Genomic DNA, 19,251 nt, shown 5'->3' on the forward strand with positions numbered 1-19,251 from the left:
ACGCCTGTCGCGACACCACTGGAGGCGGGCTGCACGATGTTGGGGCGTGAGCGGAAGACGGCCTAACGGTGTGCGGGACCGTAGCCCAGCTTCATGGAGACGGTTGCGAATGGTCCTCGCCGATACCCCAGGAGCAACAGTGTCCCTAATTTGCTAGGAAGTGGCGGTGCGGTCCCCTACGGCACTGCGTAGGATCCTACGGTCTTGGCGTGCATCCGTGCGTCGCTGCGGTCCGGTCCCAGGTCGACGGGCACGTGCACCTTCCGCCGACCACTGGCGACAACATCGATGTACTGTGGAGACCTCACGCACCACGTGTTGAGCAAATCGGCGGTACGTCCACCCGGCCTCCCGCATGCCCACTATACGCCCTCGCTCAAAGTCCGTCAACTGCACATACGGTTCACGTCCACGCTGTCGCGGCATGCTACCAGTGTTAAAGACTGCGATGGAGCTCCGTATGCCACGGCAAACTGGCTGACACTGACGGCGGTGGTGCACAAATGCTGCGCAGCTAGCGCCATTCGACGGCCAACACCGCGGTTCCTGGTGTGTCCGCTGTGCCGTGCGTGTGATCATTGCTTGTACAGCCCTCTCGCAGTGTCCGGAGCAAGTATGGTGGGTCTGACACACCGGTGTCAATGTGTTCTGTTTTCCATTTCCAGGAGTGTATTTTGCTGAGACCCACCTATGTAAGGAGAAATGATCATCATAATAAAATAAGAGAAATCAGCGTTCAAATGGAAAGATGTAGGTGTTCCTTTTTCCCACGCGCCATTAGAGATTGGAGTGGTAGAGAAGTGGTATCAAAATGGTTCGATGAACGCTCTGCCAGGCAGTTAAATGTGAATTGCAGAATAACCATGTAGATGCAGATGTAGATGTAGAGTACATGGGCTCTGGCCGTGGCCGCTAGTCGGACATCACCAGACGCTGCAAAAGCTCAATGGGCGGGACGAGAAGGAAGGTATTATGCAAAGCCGATTGGAGTCGAGGTGTTTTGGTGCTGCAGATTGCCGTTACGAGCTCTCTTCTACACAAGATGAAGCCGTATGGTTTGATGTTGCAGTTCATAATACGACTCAAGTGTTACGCCTGTATGGAGTTGCAGAATGGCGAAATAGTCCACTGCTATACAAGATAGTGCTCCGTGGTTTTGTATTACAGGTTGGTAATATGGCTCCAACATTATGTCTGACAAATCTGAGTAGTTCGTATTTTCAGGTTTGTAGTAGAGCCCCAGCATTTTCCATTTAGAGGTGAATTTCGTGGTGTTGCAGACTGTTGACAAGGACAGCTTGCTATGCTGGATGGATGTGAGTGGTCTGGTGTTGCAGCCTCTAACGAATCTGAGTGGCTTGGTGTCGCAGGTTGGCATTATGAGCCCAGCTTTACGTCAGTTGGAGCTGATTGGTGTTGTGATGCAGGTTGATGAAATAGGCCAACTACTATGCCAATTGGAGCCGAGTGATTTGGTGTTGCACGTTGGAAGTGTATTATGCCTGATGAAACTGAACGGTTAACTGTTGCAGACTGGTAGTCCAGGGCCAGCGTTAGGGCAGCTGGAGCTGACTGGTGTGGTGTCGTAGGTGGGCAGACTGGGCCCGGGTGAAGCTGGGTGTTTTGGTGCCGCAGGTGGGCAGCATGGGCCCGACGCTGAGCCGCGGCGCGGGGGTGATGGACCCCGGCTACCCTCTGCTGCCGGCAGCCTACCTGCACCCACACCCGTACCTGCACAAGGCCGAGCCCTTCTTCCTCACCCCAGGTAAGCCGCTGCTCGCAACATCCACACAGCCACTAATGCATTATTTGCACTGTAGATTACATATCTGATAGCCAGCTTTTCAACTGTGTTGACGAGATCCAGTCGCTCTATCACCAATATTCCATGTTCCAGGGGATTTCACTCATGTTATAAATGCCAAGAACGAAATGTCTACGTTTTACGTTATAGCCCCACACAATATGCGCTACTGGCTATTAAAATTGCTACACCAAGAAGAAATGCAGATGATAAACGGGTATTCATTGAACAAATATATTATACTAGAACTTACATGTGATTACATTTTCACGCAATTTGGATGCATAGATCCTGACAAATCAGTACCCAGAACAATCACCTGTGGCCGTAATAACGGCCTTGATACGCCTGGGCATTGAGTCAAACAGAGCTTGGATGTCGCATACAGGTACAGCTGCCATGCACCTTCAACACGTTGTCACAGTTCATCAAGAGTAGCGTATTGTGACGAGCCAGTTGCTTGGCCACCATTGACCAGACGTTTTTAATTGGTGAGAGATATGGAGAATGTGCTGGTCAGGGCAGCAGTCGAACGTTTACTGTATCCAGAAAGTCCTGTACAGGACCTGCAACATGCGGTCGTGCATTATCCTGCTGAAATGTACGGTTTCGCAGGGATCGAATGAAGGGTAGAGCCACGGGTCGTAACACATCTGAAACGTAACGTCCACTATTCAGAGTGCCGTCAAAGGGAACAAGAGGTGGCCGAGACGTGTAACCAATGACACCCTATAAAATCACGCCGGGTGTTAACGCCAATATGGCGACGACGAATACACGCTTCCAATGTGTGTTCAACGAGATGTCGTTAAACACGGATGCGACCATCATGATGCTGTAAACAGAACTTGGATTCATCAGAAACAATGACGTTTTGCCATTCGTGCGCCCAGGTCCGTCGTTGAGTACACCATCGCAGGCGCTCCTTTCTGTGATGCAGCGTCAACGGTAATCGCAGCCATGTTCTCCCAACTGATAGTCCGTGCTGCTGCAAACGTCGCCGAACTGTTCGTGCAGATGGTTGTTGTCTGGCAAACGCCCCCATCAGTTGACTCAGGGATCGAGACGTGGCTGCACGATCCGTTACAGCAGTGCGGATAAGATGCCTGGCATGTCGACTGCTAGTGATACAAGGCCGTTGGGATCCAGCACGGCATTCCGTATTACCCTCCTGAACCCACCGATTCCATATTCTGCTAACAGTCATTGGATCTCGACCAACGCGAGCAGCAATGTCGCGATACGATAAACCGTAATTGCGATAGGCTACAATCCGACTTTTATCAAAGTCGGAAACGTGATGGTACGCATTTCTCCTCCTTACACGAGGCATCACAACAACGGTTCACCAGGCAACGCTGGTCAACTGCTGTTTCTGTATGAGAAATCAGTTGGAAACTTTCCTCGTGTCAGCACGTTGTAGATGTCGCCACGGGCGCCAACCTTGTGTGAATGCTCTGAAAAGCTAATCATTTGCATATCACAGCATCTTCTTCCCGTCGGTTAAATTTCGCGTCTGTAGCACGTCATCTTCGTGGTGTAGTAATTTTAATGGCCAGTAGTGTATATATTTTTTTCTTAATTTTGGTCCCTGAGTGTTCTTCTTGCCAGGACTCATGGAACACAGTACCTGAAAAGTAACTGAAAGACATACAGAATGATTCAAAATTGTGTTACCATTGAAACGATAGATATGTACTTGATTATGAAATGTATATTTAAATGAAAGTTGCCAAAATTTTTAATTGACAAACAGGTCTCAACTTTTTTTCCATAACGTATATCATATAGAAACCAATTATTTACCGTAGCATGCAAAGCCCTGTAGACACATATATTGGGGAATGGATAACAGCACTTCTCGTATTCCATCCTTCAGATCACTGATTTAACTTTCTTTTTGTATACGTGATCCTATAACCAAAAATCACGTCCGGTGATTGTGGAGGCCAGCATAATGGTCAACCCTTCCGAACAATCTTCTGGAGAATGTTCGGTCAAGATCAGTAGGGCTGGTACGTGTACTAATGCGTTGATGTGCCATCTTGGTGTAAGAAACTCAAGTGTCAGATGTAGCGGAATTCCGTCAATGAGATACTCTTGTAACATCGTTAAGTACACGTCTGCATTCACAGTGCGGGTTACAGTTAACCAGAGATTCACCTAAGGAGAGTCACATTCATGTTCTGGAATTTCATGAGGATTTTCATCTTGTGGTGTAGTTATTCTTGTTGTGTCCGTGGACAATAACATCATGTAAGTTATAAATAAAACTTGAACCCACTGACGATAGCACTAAAGTGCTGAAACATGTATGGGAGAAACAAAACAAAAAAAGGTGTCTTGCATAATGCTGAACTTCTTATCCCATTAGGATTTTCACTGATACATCGGTAAATAAATCCACATGTGTGAAACGTAGTTTCATCGGATCATTATGTAACCCTACCAATAAAAAACAAAAAATAAACCCGGTAGCACTCGTAGCACTCATAGCTGGGGAGCCTGTGTGCTCAAGTTTGCTTAATTATTATGCTAAAGCAGAAACTTTTGCGAAGGACCGAACGGTATTCAGAAAAGATAGGCTAAATACAGTTGGCGGTGCCATGTTTGTCTCTGTTAGAAGGAGTTTATCTTGTAGCACAATTGATTCAGATAGTTCCTGTGAGTTAATATGAGTAGAGGTGAGTAGAGGATATTCTTGGCAACCGGAATAGAATAATAATTGGATCCTTTTACTGACCTCTCAACTCAAATTATACAATTGCTGAAAGGTTCAAAGAAAACTTGATTCTAATTTCAAACGCGTACCCGACACATAAAATTATAGCTGGTGGTGTCTTCATTTTACCGCCGGCCGCAGTGCTCTCGCGGTTCTAGGCCCGCAGTCAGGAACCGTGCAACTGCTACGGTCGCAGGTTCGAATCCTGCCTCGGGCATGGATGTGTGTGATGTCCTTAGGTTAGTTAGGTTTAAGTAGTTCTAAGTTCTAGGGGACTGATGACCACAGCAGTTGAGTCCCATAGTGCTCAGAGCCATTTGAACATCTTCATTTAACCCTGGATGTTTGGCAAAAATACGTGTTTAAATCCGAAGGTACGCATAAAACATCATCCGAAATTGTGCTAAACGCATTCTCTGAAAAATTATTCCGAGCAAAAAGTTCATGAGCCCTCTCGAGTAGTAAACGGTTGTGAAAACACACTTCACCTCTTGAGCAACAAACAGTCCTGAGCTGGTAACGAACATCAAAACGGATACAAGGATTAGTGAACAAAAGGTTGTCGTAACGACACTGAATACCATAACACCTGAATCCTCCAAAGATAAACGAAAAAATATATCCTTCAAAAACAGCAGTTAAAAATTCGCATGACGCTTTCCTAAGAGACGATCTCACTCGTACCAAATTAACAATGTATGTGTAGACCAGATGTGGCTTGAATTCAAGGAAGTAATAGCGACAGCAATTGAGAGATTTACACCAAATACATTATCAAACGACGGAGCTGATCCTCCATGCTACACGAAACAGGTCAAAACACTGTTGAAGGAACAACAACAAAAAAAGCGTTCCAAACGTAAACGGACGCAAAATCTACAAGATTGGCTATCCTTTACGAATGCTCAAAACTTAGCGCGGATTTCAAAGCGAGATGCTTATAATGCACTCCTGGAAATGGAAAAAAGAACACATTGACACCGGTGTGTCAGACCCACCATACTTGCTCCGGACACTGCGAGAGGGCTGTACAAGCAATATTCACACGCACGGCACAGCGGACACACCAGGAACCGCGGTGTTGGCCGTCGAATGGCGCTAGCTGCGCAGCATTTGTGCACCGCCGCCGTCAGTGTCAGCCAGTTTGCCGTGGCATACGGAGCTCCATCGCAGTCTTTAACACTGGTAGCATGCCGCGACAGCGTGGACGTGAACCGTATGTGCAGTTGACGGACTTTGAGCGAGGGCGTATAGTGGGCATGCGGGAGGCCGGGTGGACGTACCGCCGAATTGCTCAACACGTGGGGCGTGAGGTCTCACAGTACATCGATGTTGTCGCCAGTGGTCGGCGGAAGGTGCACGTGCCCGTCGACCTGGGACCGGACCGCAGCGACGCACGGATGCACGCCAAGACTGTAGGATCCTACGCAGTGCCGTAGGGGACCGCACCGCCACTTCCCAGCAAATTAGGGACACTGTTGCTCCTGGGGTATCGGCGAGGACCATTCGCAACCGTCTCCATGAAGCTGGGCTACAGTCCCGCACACCGTTAGGCCGTCTTCCGCTCACGCCCCAACATCGTGCAGCCCGCCTCCAGTGGTGTCGCGACAGGCGTGAATGGAGGGACGAATGGAGACGTGTCGTCTTCAGCGATGAGAGTCGCTTCTGCCTTGGTGCCAATGATGGTCGTATGCGTGTTTGGCGCCGTGCAGGTGAGCGCCACAAGCAGGACTGCATATACGACCGAGGCACACAGGGCCAACACCTGGCATCATGGTGTGGAGAGCGATCTCCTACACTGGTCGTACACCTCAGGTGATCGTCGAGGGGACACTGAATAGTGCACGGTACATCCAAACCGTCATCGAACCCATCGTTCTACCATTCCTAGACCGGCAAGGGAACTTGCTGTTCCAACAGGACAATGCACGTCCGCATGTATCCCGTACCACCCAACGTGCTCTAGAAGGTGTAAGTCAACTACCCTGGCCAGCAAGATATCCGGATCTGTCCCCCATTGAGCATGTTTGGGACTGGATGAAGCGTCGTCTCACGCGGTCTGCACGTCCAGCACGAACGCTGGTCCAACTGAGGCGCCAGGTGGAAATGGCATGGCAAGCCGTTCCACAGGACTACATCCAGCATCTCTACGATCGTCTCCATGGGAGAATAGCAGCCTGCATTGCTGCGAAAGGTGGATATACACTGTACTAGTGCCGACATTGTGCATGCTCTGTTGCCTGTGTCTATGTGTCTGTGGTTCTGTCAGTGTGATCATGTGATGTATCTGACCCCAGGAATGTGTCAATAAAGTTTCCCCTTCCTGGGACAATGAATTCACGGTGTTCTTATTTCAATTTCCAGGAGTGTAGTTTATGTAATGGAACCTGGTAGAAAACCCAAACAGATTCTGGTCGTACGTAAAGTTGCTAGCGGCAAGACACAATCAATGCCTCCTCTGCGCGATACGAGTGGAAATACTATCGACGACAGTGCTGCTAAAGCAAAGTTACTAAACACAGCCTTCCTAAATTTTATCACCAAAGAAATGGAAGTAAATATTCCAGAATTCGGAAGAAGAACAGCTGTCAACATAAGCAACTTAGAAGTTGATATCCTCGGGACAGTGAAGCAAACTTAAATCACTTACCAAACGCAAATCTTCCGGCGGTGCAGACTTTTTACAATTAGGTTCCTTCCAGAGTATTCTGGTGCAGCAGCTCCATAATTAACAATCATATAAAACCGCTCGTTCGACGAAAGATCCGTACACAAAAACTGGAAATTTGCACAGGCCCCACATATACTCAAGAAAGGCAACAGGAGTAATCCACTAAATTACTGACCAATACGATTAATGTCTATGTGCAGCGGGATTTTGGAGCTCATACTGTGTTCGAACATTATGAATGACAACAGCCTATTGACACATAGTCAACACGGATTCAGAAAACACCGTTCTTGTGAAACACAAGTCTCTACTCGCACGAAGGGTTGAGTGCTCTTGACAAGGGGTTTCAAATTGATTCTGTATTTCTAGATTTCCAGAAGGCTTTTGACCTGGTATCTCACAAGCGACTTGCAGTGAAATTGCGAGCTTATGGAATATCGTCTCAATTGTGTGACTGGATTCGTGATTTCCTGTCAGAGAGAACACAGTTCGTAATAATTTATGGAAAGTCATCGAGTAAAACAGAAGTGATTTCTTGTGTCCCCAAGGTAGATACTATAAGCTCTTTGCTACTGCTTATATATACAAACGATTTAGGAGACAATACGAGCAGCCATCTTAGTTTGTTTCCAGATGACGATATCGTTTACCTCCTACTAAAGTCATGAGAAGATCAAAACAAATTGCAAAACTATTTAGAAAAGATATGCGTATGGTGCGAAAATTGGCAGCTGACCGAAATAATAAAATGTTTGAGGTCAGCCACGTGAGTGCTAAAAGAAATCCGCTAAAAGTCGTTTACACGGTAAAACAAATCTAAATGCCCTAAATTCAACTAAATACGTAAGAATTACAATTACGAATATCTTAAGTTCGAAAGAACACACAGAAAATGTTGTGGCGATGGCGCAACGAAGACGGCGATTTATTGGCAGATGCAACAGATCTGCTAAAGAGACTGTCTGTTCTAACATTGTCCGTCCACTTTGGGAGTACTACAGCGCGTTGTGGGATCATTACCATACAGGAATGTTTAAAGGAGGGCAGCACGTTTTGTATTATTTAGAAATAGGGAAAGAATGTCACGGGAATGATACAGGATTTGGGATAGACATAATTAAAACAATGGCAGATGAATCTACTCCCGAAATTTCAAGAACTAGCTTTCTCCTCCGAATGCGAAAATATTTTGTTGATGTTGCCCTACATAGGGAGAAACGGTCGTCATAATTAAATAACGGAAATCAGAACCCGCACGGAAAGATATAGGTATTCATTTTTCCCGCGCGCTACACGAGAGTTGTATAACAGAGAATTATTGTGAAGATTGTTCGATGGACCCTCTGACAGGCAGTTATGTCTGATTTGCAGAGTATCCAACTAGATGTAGATGCAGTAGATGCCTCTGGCAATTAATACTCCGATTATATATATTTATTTATTTATGCATTTATTTTACCTGGCAAGATTAGGGCCTTCAGGCCCTCTCTTACACCTAACCAGGCATACTCAGATTGAACGAGTTACAGTTTCTACTTAACATTAAGGACATATAGCCTATTATGCAGTATTGATGTTAAAGAAAAAAAATAGATATCATAACAGTAGTACAATGATAATTATAACAATAAAAAATAATTATAACAATCAATAATAATAGTAATAATAATAATAATAGTAATAGTAATAATAATAATAATAATAATAATGACTATGTATATGAAAGTAAACATACTTTTCTTTTCTGAATGTCAGTCACATTGTTAGTTGGGAATTTTCTCGTTATGTTCTTGCAGCTTGTGAGTTATTCTCATCGAGCAGAGACATAAGGCGATAGAATGGGGTGAAAGAGATATATAAGAGGTAGATAGGTTAGAGGAAGAGAAATAGAACGGTAAAATTCGAAGCTGTGATGGAGAGGAGAAAGAAAGAGATGGGAGGGGCACAAGAATGGTGGCTATACCGTCCCTAAAATGTATGTTTTGAGTTCCCTCTTGAATGTTGAGTAGTTCTGGATAAGACGCAGATCACAGGGGAGCGCATTCCATAGTCGTATGGCTGAGATGGAGAATGACACGGAGAAAGATTTTGTATTATGTAAAGGTACAGCCAAGATGATAGACGTATCCGATCTGGTGTTGCGATTGTGGAATGATGATAGGTGTTTAATGTGAGAAGATAAGTATTGGGGGCACCAATGGCTAAGAAATCGATGAAGTAAGCACATCGTGTGGAGATCGCGTGCCGTATGTGGGCGTATCCAACCTAGCTGGGAGTATGAAGGACTGATATGATCATACAACCGAATATTGCACACGTATCTAACGCAAGCATTCATCACTAGCTCGAGGCATCTAGAATTTTCACTATTTGTGCCGTGTTGAACTACATCGCAGTAGTAAAGATTAGGCAAGACTAGTGTTTGGACTAATTTTTGTTTAACATGGGTTGGAAATATTTTTCTAAATTTTTGAATTGCATGTAGGGAGGAGAGCGATTTCCGGCAAGCTGTGACTGTTTGTTCTTCCCAGTTTAGGTGTTCATCCAAGATTATTCCAAGGTCTTTTACTGTTTTTTGGTATAGTAGTTGGGTACCATTGAGGAGTATTTTAGGGACTGTTTATATATATATATATATATATATATATATATATATGAACCTCTAGTAAACTGGTAGTAATCAGTATGTTCGTTACCCCGAATTATAGAGTTACCTAATTAGTAGTATAGATTTCCTATTTGCTGATACGTCTGGAAATAATCACTACCAATTTCACTGAAGAATAGGCTAATAAGAGCACAGATAACGAACATAAATAAGGCCTGATACAGATAGTCTGATAACGCTCTTGACAAGTCAACGAAGATTAAGCATACTAACGCTGATGTTCTCCGTATCACGTAAACCTCACTTGCATATATCACCGACAATGAGTTACCTGACGCATCAAGCATTCCAGCTGAACGGGAGACGATAGAAACAAATCCATTAGTTGAGAAGTTGGTTTTTCGCCATTTCATGAACGATGTGCACATATTCAGCGTCAACTGCGAAGGACCACTGACACACAACGTAGCCATCTTTCGTAGCACGGTTTTGCCAATTTTCCAGTATTTCACTTCAAATCAGAGAGCAATGACATCTTGCAAGTCGACGATGGCTCGAGGTATCATGCAATCCATATATGGGAACCCTTAAAGGATTTCGGTCAAACGATCCAACACACTCCATAACAACCGAATTCATCAGCACTCAGTCCCGCAGACACTCTAAGGACTTCTAATAATTTCCGGGTATGCAGCCGGATCCCCTCGACATTCTGCCACGATATTTCGGCCCAGAGACGTCCGGCCATCATCAGGTGAGTACACAACTACTGTGTACTCACCTGATGATGGCCAGACGTCTCTGGGCCGAAATATCGTGGCAGAATGTCGACGGGATCCGGCTGCATATCCGGAAATTATTAGAAGAACAAATACGCCGGGAAAATTTCAAAAGTCACACTCTAAGGACTTAAATGGAATGGGTCACTAGTTCATTCGATTTATCCCTGACCTCCTTTTGGATGTTCTGGCAACACTTTGTGCGGTATTTCACTGGCTAACCACGACTTCATTCGGTGGTGAGCCGTTTCTCTGTGTTACATTTAGTGGAAATTACTATTGCACGAATGCTGCACTCTTCCTGACTGTCCGTCTTTTCGGTCCTCTGGAGGTATGCTGGTATTTCATCACTTATCCTTATCGACACAGTGCTGTAAAATAGGGCAAATTGGAGAGGTTTCCATCAGACCTTTGAGTTCTTTATCAAAAACCAGTAGAGAAGAAAAAAAGATACTAATTAAACGTTCAGTGAATGACAAGGTCATTAGAAACGGCTCATGAGTTCGCCAGAGACTAGGATGAGGAAGGAAATACACCGAATCCATCCCAAACGATCCGTCACGGTATTTGTTTTAATCGAAATAGGGAGGCCATGGAAAATATGAATGTGTTTGCTAAAGTGGGGTTTCATCTTGCCTCAAGAAGATGTCCAGTGTCTTAGTCACGGCGCCATCTGGCTCTGTGAGGCACCGTCATTTCGTTCGCGAATGTCCAAGTCTAGTTGGACGCTATGAAATTACGGTGTACTTTGTCTTTGTTTAAGTTTGATACATTTCTCAGTCTACATATTTGCTGAAATGGTTATAATGCTTCGATCACTCATGGCGTATCCCCCATCCTATCAGTTTTTCACTTACTTCCTCGTAAAGTGACGAGCCTCTCCCTCTTTCTGCCCGTCAAGCCGACATGTTTCCTTGCACTCTTCCTCCTTTCCTCTGTGCCATCTTTCGTTCAAATTCCCCCTACCCCGTTTGTTCCACAATCCTTTTCTGTCCTACTCGCTGCCATCTCTCTTTCTCTCTACCTCCTCCTCTGCCCCAGGTCCTCTCGCGAGTTTCACCTGTTCCCTGTCTCACTTCTCCTTTCTCCCTCCCCCCTTCCTCTCTCTTCTGCTTATCAAAAATCTCTTCCCCCTTTAACACACCCACTTGTTTGCCTTCTCTCATAGTGTTTGTCTGACCGGCATGCTCCATGTGTTTTTCTCTGTCTGGTTCACTCTTTCTTTCTACTGGCCTGTGTCTCCCTTTTCCCAACCCACTTTCTCTCTCTCTCTGTTGCTGTCTTTTCCTTTCTCTTCCACTTTCCTAACTTTTTAAGCTTCTCTCGATTTTTCTCTCTCTCTCTCTATACCTCTCCTTTTGACAACCTCTGTTCTCTTTTAGATCTCCCTTTCCTCCTCCATTTTAACTCCCTTCTCTTAGCCTATCACATTCGCTAACTTTCAACTCTTCCTTCACACTTTGTGTTTTATTTTGAGTCACCTTCTTTTTCTTAATTTAATACTTTTCTCTTACCACCACCCGTATCTCTTTCTCTCTCTCTCTCTCTCTCTCTCTCTCTCTCTCTCTCTCTCTCTCGCGCGCGCGCGCGCATGCGCGCACACTCTCAGACAACACGTTCTTTCTCATGAATTGCTCTGTAAATCTACAGAAGTGTAAACATTTTCGTGTAGAATAACCCTTAAAAATTCTGCCAGACTCAGACTGTTTGCCACACCGGAACTCGAACGAACCCGGATTATTGGCTTCCACAGGCAATGAATGTTCTCAGCACATGAGCTATCGAAGCATGACCCACGAACTAGCCTCACAGTTCTGCTTTCGCTTCTGCTTCCTTGGGAGAAGAGAAACAGAAATTACATAAAATTAAATGAAATCAAAGTAAATACGCAATGATACTGAAAAAGGTAGCAACAGACGTCTGAAAGAGAGAAAAAATTTAAAAAACCTAACTGTTTAGAAGATGCGAGGACAGCTTGTGTTGAGTGCTCAGGAGAAAGAAGTTTACTGGCTCTTCTCACGTGCACGTCTTGAGCAGGCAGCAGCTGGTGACGGGCGGCTTGTGTGGGGCTGTGCAGGAGGCATGCCGTTCGGGCCGCTGCTGGCGGGCAGTGCTGGTGCGGCGGCGGCGGAGCTGTCTGCCAAGCACTGCCGGCGGCGCAAGGCGCGCACCGTCTTCTCGGACCAGCAGCTGACCGGCCTGGAGAAGCGGTTCGAGGCGCAGCGCTACCTCTCCACGCCGGAGCGCGTCGAGCTGGCCAACGCCCTCAACCTCTCCGAGACACAGGTACCGCTCACCGCTACAACCCCTGAGTAGCAACACCACTTAGCCACAAAAACTAAAGCGATATCTTCCACAAGTATCAGACTCGTACCACTACTTTTTAGCGTACGCATTATCAACACCATCTGATCAAAAGTATCCGGGCATATTACTTGATATTACACTAAAGCGCCACAGAAACTGGTATAGGCACGTGTATTCAAATACGAAGATACATGAACTGGCAAAAGACGGCGCTGCGATCGGCAACTCCTATACAGGGTGGAGAAACATTGTATTACGAAATTTTAACCCTTAATAGCTGATGCCAGTAGGAACCAAAATTATGTTGTGTAGGCCGACAACGCACAATTTTTAAAATTCGAAACGTTCATTATTGGGCAAGGGGAAATACTAAGGTCACGTACGTCTACTGGCATCGGGAACGATTTTCACTCAACATTTGGGCAGGCATTGAGGGTGAAGATCTGATTTGGTCGGTCCGTCTACCTCCTCGACTTACCTGGACAAATTACCTCCACTTTTTGCAAGAAACTCTACCCTGCCTGCTGGAAGATGTTTTCGCTTCGTCATATGTACACGCATGTAGTTGCAGCATGATGGGTCGCCCGCACATAGCAGTCGTGCTGTGCGCGTTTATTTAAATGAATTCTTCCACGGCCAGGAAATTGGTAGACGTGCTCGTAGGCTATACATCTACATCTACATGACTACTCTGCAATTCACATTTAAGTGCTTGGCAGAGGGTTCATCGAACCACAATCATACTATCTCTCTACTATTCCACTCCCGAACAGCAAGCGGGAAAAACGAACACCTAAACCTTTCTGTTCGAGCTCTGATTTCTCTTATTTTATTTTGATGATCATTCCTACCTATGTAGGTTGGGCTCAACAAAATATTTTCGCATTCGGAAGAGAAAGTTGCTGACTGAAATTTCGTAAAAAGCTCTCGCCGCGACGAAAAACGTCTATGCTGTAATGACTTCCATCCCAACTCGTGTATCATATCTGCCACACTCTCTCCTCTATAACGTGATAATACAAAACGAGCTGCCCTTCTTTGCACCCTCTCGATGTCCTCCGTCAATTCCACCTGGTAAGGATCCCACACCGCGCAGCAATATTCTAACAGAGGACGAACGAGTGTAGTGTAAGCTGTCTCTTTAGTGGACTTGTTGCATCTTCTAAGTGTCCTGCCAATGAAACGCAACCTTTGGCTCGCCTTCCCGACAATATTATCTATGTGGTCCTTCCAACTGAAGTTGTTCGTAATTTTAACACCCAGGTACTTAGTTGAATTGACAGCCTTGAGAATTGTACTATTTATCGAGTAATCGAATTCCAACGGATTTCTTTTGGAACTCATGTGGATCATCTCACACTTTTCGTTATTTAGCGTCAACTGCCACCTGACACACCATACAGCAATCTTTTCTAAATCGCTTTGCAGCTGATACTGGTCTTCGGATGACCTTACTAGACGGTAAATTACAGCATCATCTGCGAACAACCTAAGAGAACTGCTCAGATTGTCACCCAGGTCATTTATATAGATCAGGAACAGTAGAGGTCCCAGGACGCTTCCCTGGGGAACACCTGATATCACTTCAGTTTTACTCGATGATTTGCCGTCTATTACTACGAACTGCGACCTTCCTGACAGGAAATCACGAATCCAGTCGCACAACTGAGACGATACCCCATAGCTCCGCAGCTTGATTAGAAGTCGCTTGTGAGGAACGGTGTCAAAAGCTTTCCGGAAATCTAGAAATACGGAATCAACTTGAGATCCCCTGTCGATAGCGGCCATTACTTCGTGCGAATAAAGAGCTAGCTGCGTTGCACAAGAGCGATGTTTTCTGAAGCCATGCTGATTACGTGTCAATAGATCGTTCTCTTCGAGGTGATTCATAATGTTTGAATACAGTATATGCTCCAAAACCCTACTGCAAACCGACGTCAATGATATAGGTCTGTAGTTCGATGGATTACTCCTACTACCCTTCTTGAACACTGGTGCGACCTGCGCAATTTTCCAATCTGTAGGTACGGATCTATCGGTGAGCGAGCGGTTGTATATGAGTGCTAAGTAGGGAGCTATAGTATCAGCGTAATCTGAAAGGAACCTAATCGGTATACAATCTGGACCTGAAGACTTGCCCGTATCAAGCGATTTGAGTTGCTTCGCAACCCCTAAGGTATCTACTTCTAAGAAACTCATGCTAGCAGATGTTCGTGTTTCAAATTCTGGAATATTCCATTCGTCTTCCCTGGTGAAGGAATTTCGGAAAACTGCGTTCAATAACTCCGCTTTAGCGGCACAGTCGTCGATAACAGTACCATCGGCACTGCGCAGCGAAGGTATTGACTGCGTCTTGCCGCTTGTGTACTTTACATACGACCAGAATTTCTTCGTATTTTCTACCAAATTTCGAGACAATGTTTCGTTGTGGAACCTATTAAAGGCATCTCGCATCGAAGTACGTGCCAAATTTCGCGTGTCTGTAAATTTTAGCCCATCTTCAGGATTTCGCGTTCTTCTGAACTTTGCATGCTTTTTCCGTTGCCTCTGCAACAGCGTTCGGGCTATGGCCCCCGCGATCACCAGACCTCACGCCACATGACTCTTTCCTGTGGGGATTCTTCTAGTTCACCCACCCACAAGCGAACCACCTAGAAACGGAGAGGAATTAATGGATCGGATTCAACATGCCACTAGTCACATCAGGGCAGTGTCTTTGAAACATTTCGGCAAAACACCGTTCGACGTTACCAAGCTTGAGTCGTGTTAGAGGGTCTCCAGTTAGAGCACCTGCTTTAAGTAAACAGTGGCCTAGCTACAAAAAAGGCCCTTTTCAGAGCGACACAATTTGTAAAAGACTTACTGCACGCGAACTAACAGCTGTTGACGGGTTTCTTCCCGGTACGTCTTATCACGAAACCACAATTGTGTCGGGACCCCAGCGGATTCGCCCCCAGACCCCCGGAGTGGAAGGCTGGATCGCTACCACCGAGCGTGCGGGCCGCCTTGGATACATCGCGATCTCCAGCAGGCAGAGCATCCAGCAACAGGGAAATCAAACGGCCAATCGGACTGAGTGAAGCCAAGTTTCTGAATTTTAAAAACTGTGCGTTGTCGACCGTACACAACATTAGTTAGTTCCTACTGGCATCAGCAATCCAGAGTTAAAATTTCGTGACACAATTCTTCTCCACTCTGTATAAGACAACAAGTGTCTGGTGCAGTTGTTAGATCGGTTACTGCTGCTATAATAGCAGGTTATCAGAATTTAAGTGAGTTTGAAGGTGGTGTTATATCGGGGCGCGAGCGATGGGACACAGCATCTCTGAGGTAGTGATGGAGTGCGGATTTTACCGTACGACCATTTCACGCGTGTACCGTGAATATCAGGAATCCGGTAAAAAATCAAATCTCCGACATGGCTGCAGCCGGAAAAAGATCCTACAAGATCGGGACCAACGACGACTGAGGAGAATTGTTCAACGTGAGAGAAGTGCAATCCTTCCGCAAATTGCTACAGATTTCAGTGCTGGGTCATCAACAAGTGTCAGCGTGCGAACCATTCAACGAAACATCATCGATATGGGTTTTCGGAAACGAAGGCCCACTTGTGTACCCTTGATGACTGCACAACACATCCGACTCGTCTGGGCCCATCGATACCGACATTGGACGCCTGATCGGACGAGTCTCGTTTCAAATTATATCGATCGGATGGACGTGTACGGGTATGGAGACAATCTCATGAATCCATGGACCCTGCATGTCAGCAGGAGATTGTTCAATTTGGTGAAGGATCTGTAATGGTGTGGGGCGTGTGTAGTTGGAGTGATATGGGATCCCTGATACGTCTAGATACGACTCTGACAGGTGACACCAACGTAAGTATACTGTTTGGTCACCTGTATCCATTCATGTCCATTGTGAACTCCGACGGGCAGTTCCAGCATGACGATGCGACACCCTACACGTACAGAATTGCTACAGAGTGGCTCCAGCAACGCCCTTCTCAATTTAAATACTTCCGCTGGTCACCGAACTCCCCAGTCATGAACATTATTGAGCAGATTAAAACTGTGTCCGGACCGAGACTCGAACCCGGGAGGAGGAGGAGGAGATTAGTGTTTAACGCCCCGTCGACAACGAGGTCATTAGAGACGGAGCGCAAGCTCGGGTGAGGGAAGGGTGGGGAAGGAAATCGGCTGTGCCCTTTCAAAGGAACCATCCCGGCATTTGCCTGAAGCGATTTAGGGAAATCACGGAAAACCTAAATCAGGATGGCCGGAGACGGGATTGAACCGTCGTCCTCCCGAATGCGAGTCCAGTGTGCTAACCACTGCGCCACCTCGCTCGGTCGAACCCGGGACGTTTGCCTTTCGCAGGCAAGTGCTCTACCGAGGTAGGAGATGAGGTACTGGCAGACGTAATGCTGTGTGGACTGGGCGTGACTCGTATGAGGGTAGCTCAGTTGGTAGAGCACTTGTCCGCGATAGGCAAAGGTCCTGAGTTCGAGTCTCGGTCCGGCAAACAGTTTTAATCTGCCAGGAAGTTTCATATCAGCGCACACTTCGCTGCACAGTGAACATCTCATTCTGGATTACTGAGTAGATCTGGGATGCCTAGCAACATGCTGTTCAGAAGAGATCTCCACCACCTCATACTCTTATGGACTTATGGACAGCCCTGCAGGATTCATGGTGCCAGTTCCCTCCAGCACTACTTCAGACATTAATTGAGTTCATGCCACGTTCTGCTGTGGCACTTCTGCGTGTCGCGGGTCCCTATATGATGTTAGGCAGGTATACTAGTTTCTTTGGCTCGTCAGTGTAATGTGGTGTGTGTCTTTTCTTGTCCTTCATAACGACTTAATATCTGCTGGGACACTTTCAATGAGGTGGCTGTTGAGAAAAGGCAGCTCATTCTCGTCAAGAGCTGAAACCAGAGAAGGTAGCGATGTTGGATGCTTGGGTCTGGAGTGAAGCACTTGGTAAGGGTGTCCAGTCACCTTTTATCAGATAATGTATATTTCAGTTCGATGTTAATTTAATTGCATAGAAAAGGGATACTGTTTGCGTTAAATATCTCTCGGGGGACATGCACAATGTGGCTGAATTTGTGCAAATAGGTCCAGAGTTGAGACATGTGTTGATGGTGCGTGTGTCAATGTTCCAGGTGAAGACGTGGTTCCAGAACCGGCGCATGAAACACAAGAAGCAGCTGAGGAAGCTCAGTGAAGAAGGCAAACATCCGTCCGGCGAATCGACCTCTGGTGAGTCCTCTTTCTTTGCTGGCAACCTGCAGATCCTTGATCGCTCCTTCACACACCCACTGTCCACGGGAACTTGGTGACTATTCACACACTAATTTTTTATCGACATTTCACCGTAGAATCCACCATAGATTCTCCATTATTCATGGGGGGTTGAGCTATTTCTATAGACAACGATTGAATGATAACTTGTAGGTGGTTTGTGCAGCTGTGTGGGTCCGGACAGGAGGGCTCGATCTGTAGATTCCCAGTTGATTAACCCACCAGGAATGATCAGTTGTGGCCCCATCTCAGGGCTGACGTGCGATAGGTTCGAGATTGTTTGGGGATGGCATGGATTTCCTGGAACTCCAGTTCAAAGGATTCACATTATTGTCCCTAGCAATCAGGGTTTCACTCACATGAACGTACCTAATATTAGCAAATATCATAAATGTAGAATTCCACAGCAGACACTTCCTAGAGAACATAAATTCCTTAACCCTGAGATGTACCAGTGGTTAAGACGAAAATGTGCCAGTAGGTCTTCTGCTGTTGCCGCTGATCTGATGGAAGTGTAGATGGTCAACAAATATGATACCACGTTTTAAGGGTTTTGAGTGATTTTTTGTTTTGTATTTTATAATTACACTGCCTGGTAAAACAGGTGAAGCAAACATACGGTGAGGAGGAAACGAAATCAGATTTCATGGGTTGAGAGAGTAAGTTTTGTTATTTCGAATGTACAATGAAACTGGCAATAGTATGACTTCTTGATATCGTGGATTCTGGCTGTGGGGCAGAATTGGCAGCCGAACTGGTGCCACACACGTAGTATCAGGGACAGGTTTGGGGATCCTGTTGGTCACAAGAGCACCTCATGTCACACAGGCAGTTCATAGAGACGCGTGCTACTTGTGGATGTGGATTTTAATGTCCTGTCAACAGCACGGTCATTAGAGACGGTATCCAAGCTCGGATTACGAAAGGATATGGATAGTAATCGGCCGTGGCGTTTTAAAAGGAACCGCCGTTATATTTCACTGGAGCGATTTCAGGAAATCATGAAAAAAACTAAATCTTAACAAATGGTTCAAATGACTCTAAGCACT

The 19,251-nt window shown here is 45.9% G+C and overlaps 1 protein-coding gene across 1 annotated transcript in view; it reads left to right on the top strand.

The window, feature by feature from the left end:
- The window catches only part of LOC126284921 (brain-specific homeobox protein homolog), a 135,380-nt gene that overhangs the window by 52,148 nt on the left and 63,981 nt on the right, over positions 1 to 19,251 (top strand). The window contains exons 2-4 of the mRNA XM_049984184.1: positions 1,636 to 1,765; positions 12,662 to 12,870; positions 18,064 to 18,160. Of these exons, the coding sequence (XP_049840141.1) occupies positions 1,636 to 1,765; positions 12,662 to 12,870; positions 18,064 to 18,160 (436 nt within the window). The remainder of the gene's footprint in view (positions 1 to 1,635; positions 1,766 to 12,661; positions 12,871 to 18,063; positions 18,161 to 19,251) is intronic.

The sequence above is a fragment of the Schistocerca gregaria genome, chromosome 8 (assembly GCF_023897955.1).
Source record: "Schistocerca gregaria isolate iqSchGreg1 chromosome 8, iqSchGreg1.2, whole genome shotgun sequence".
Classification (NCBI taxonomy): Eukaryota; Metazoa; Arthropoda; class Insecta; order Orthoptera; family Acrididae; genus Schistocerca; species Schistocerca gregaria.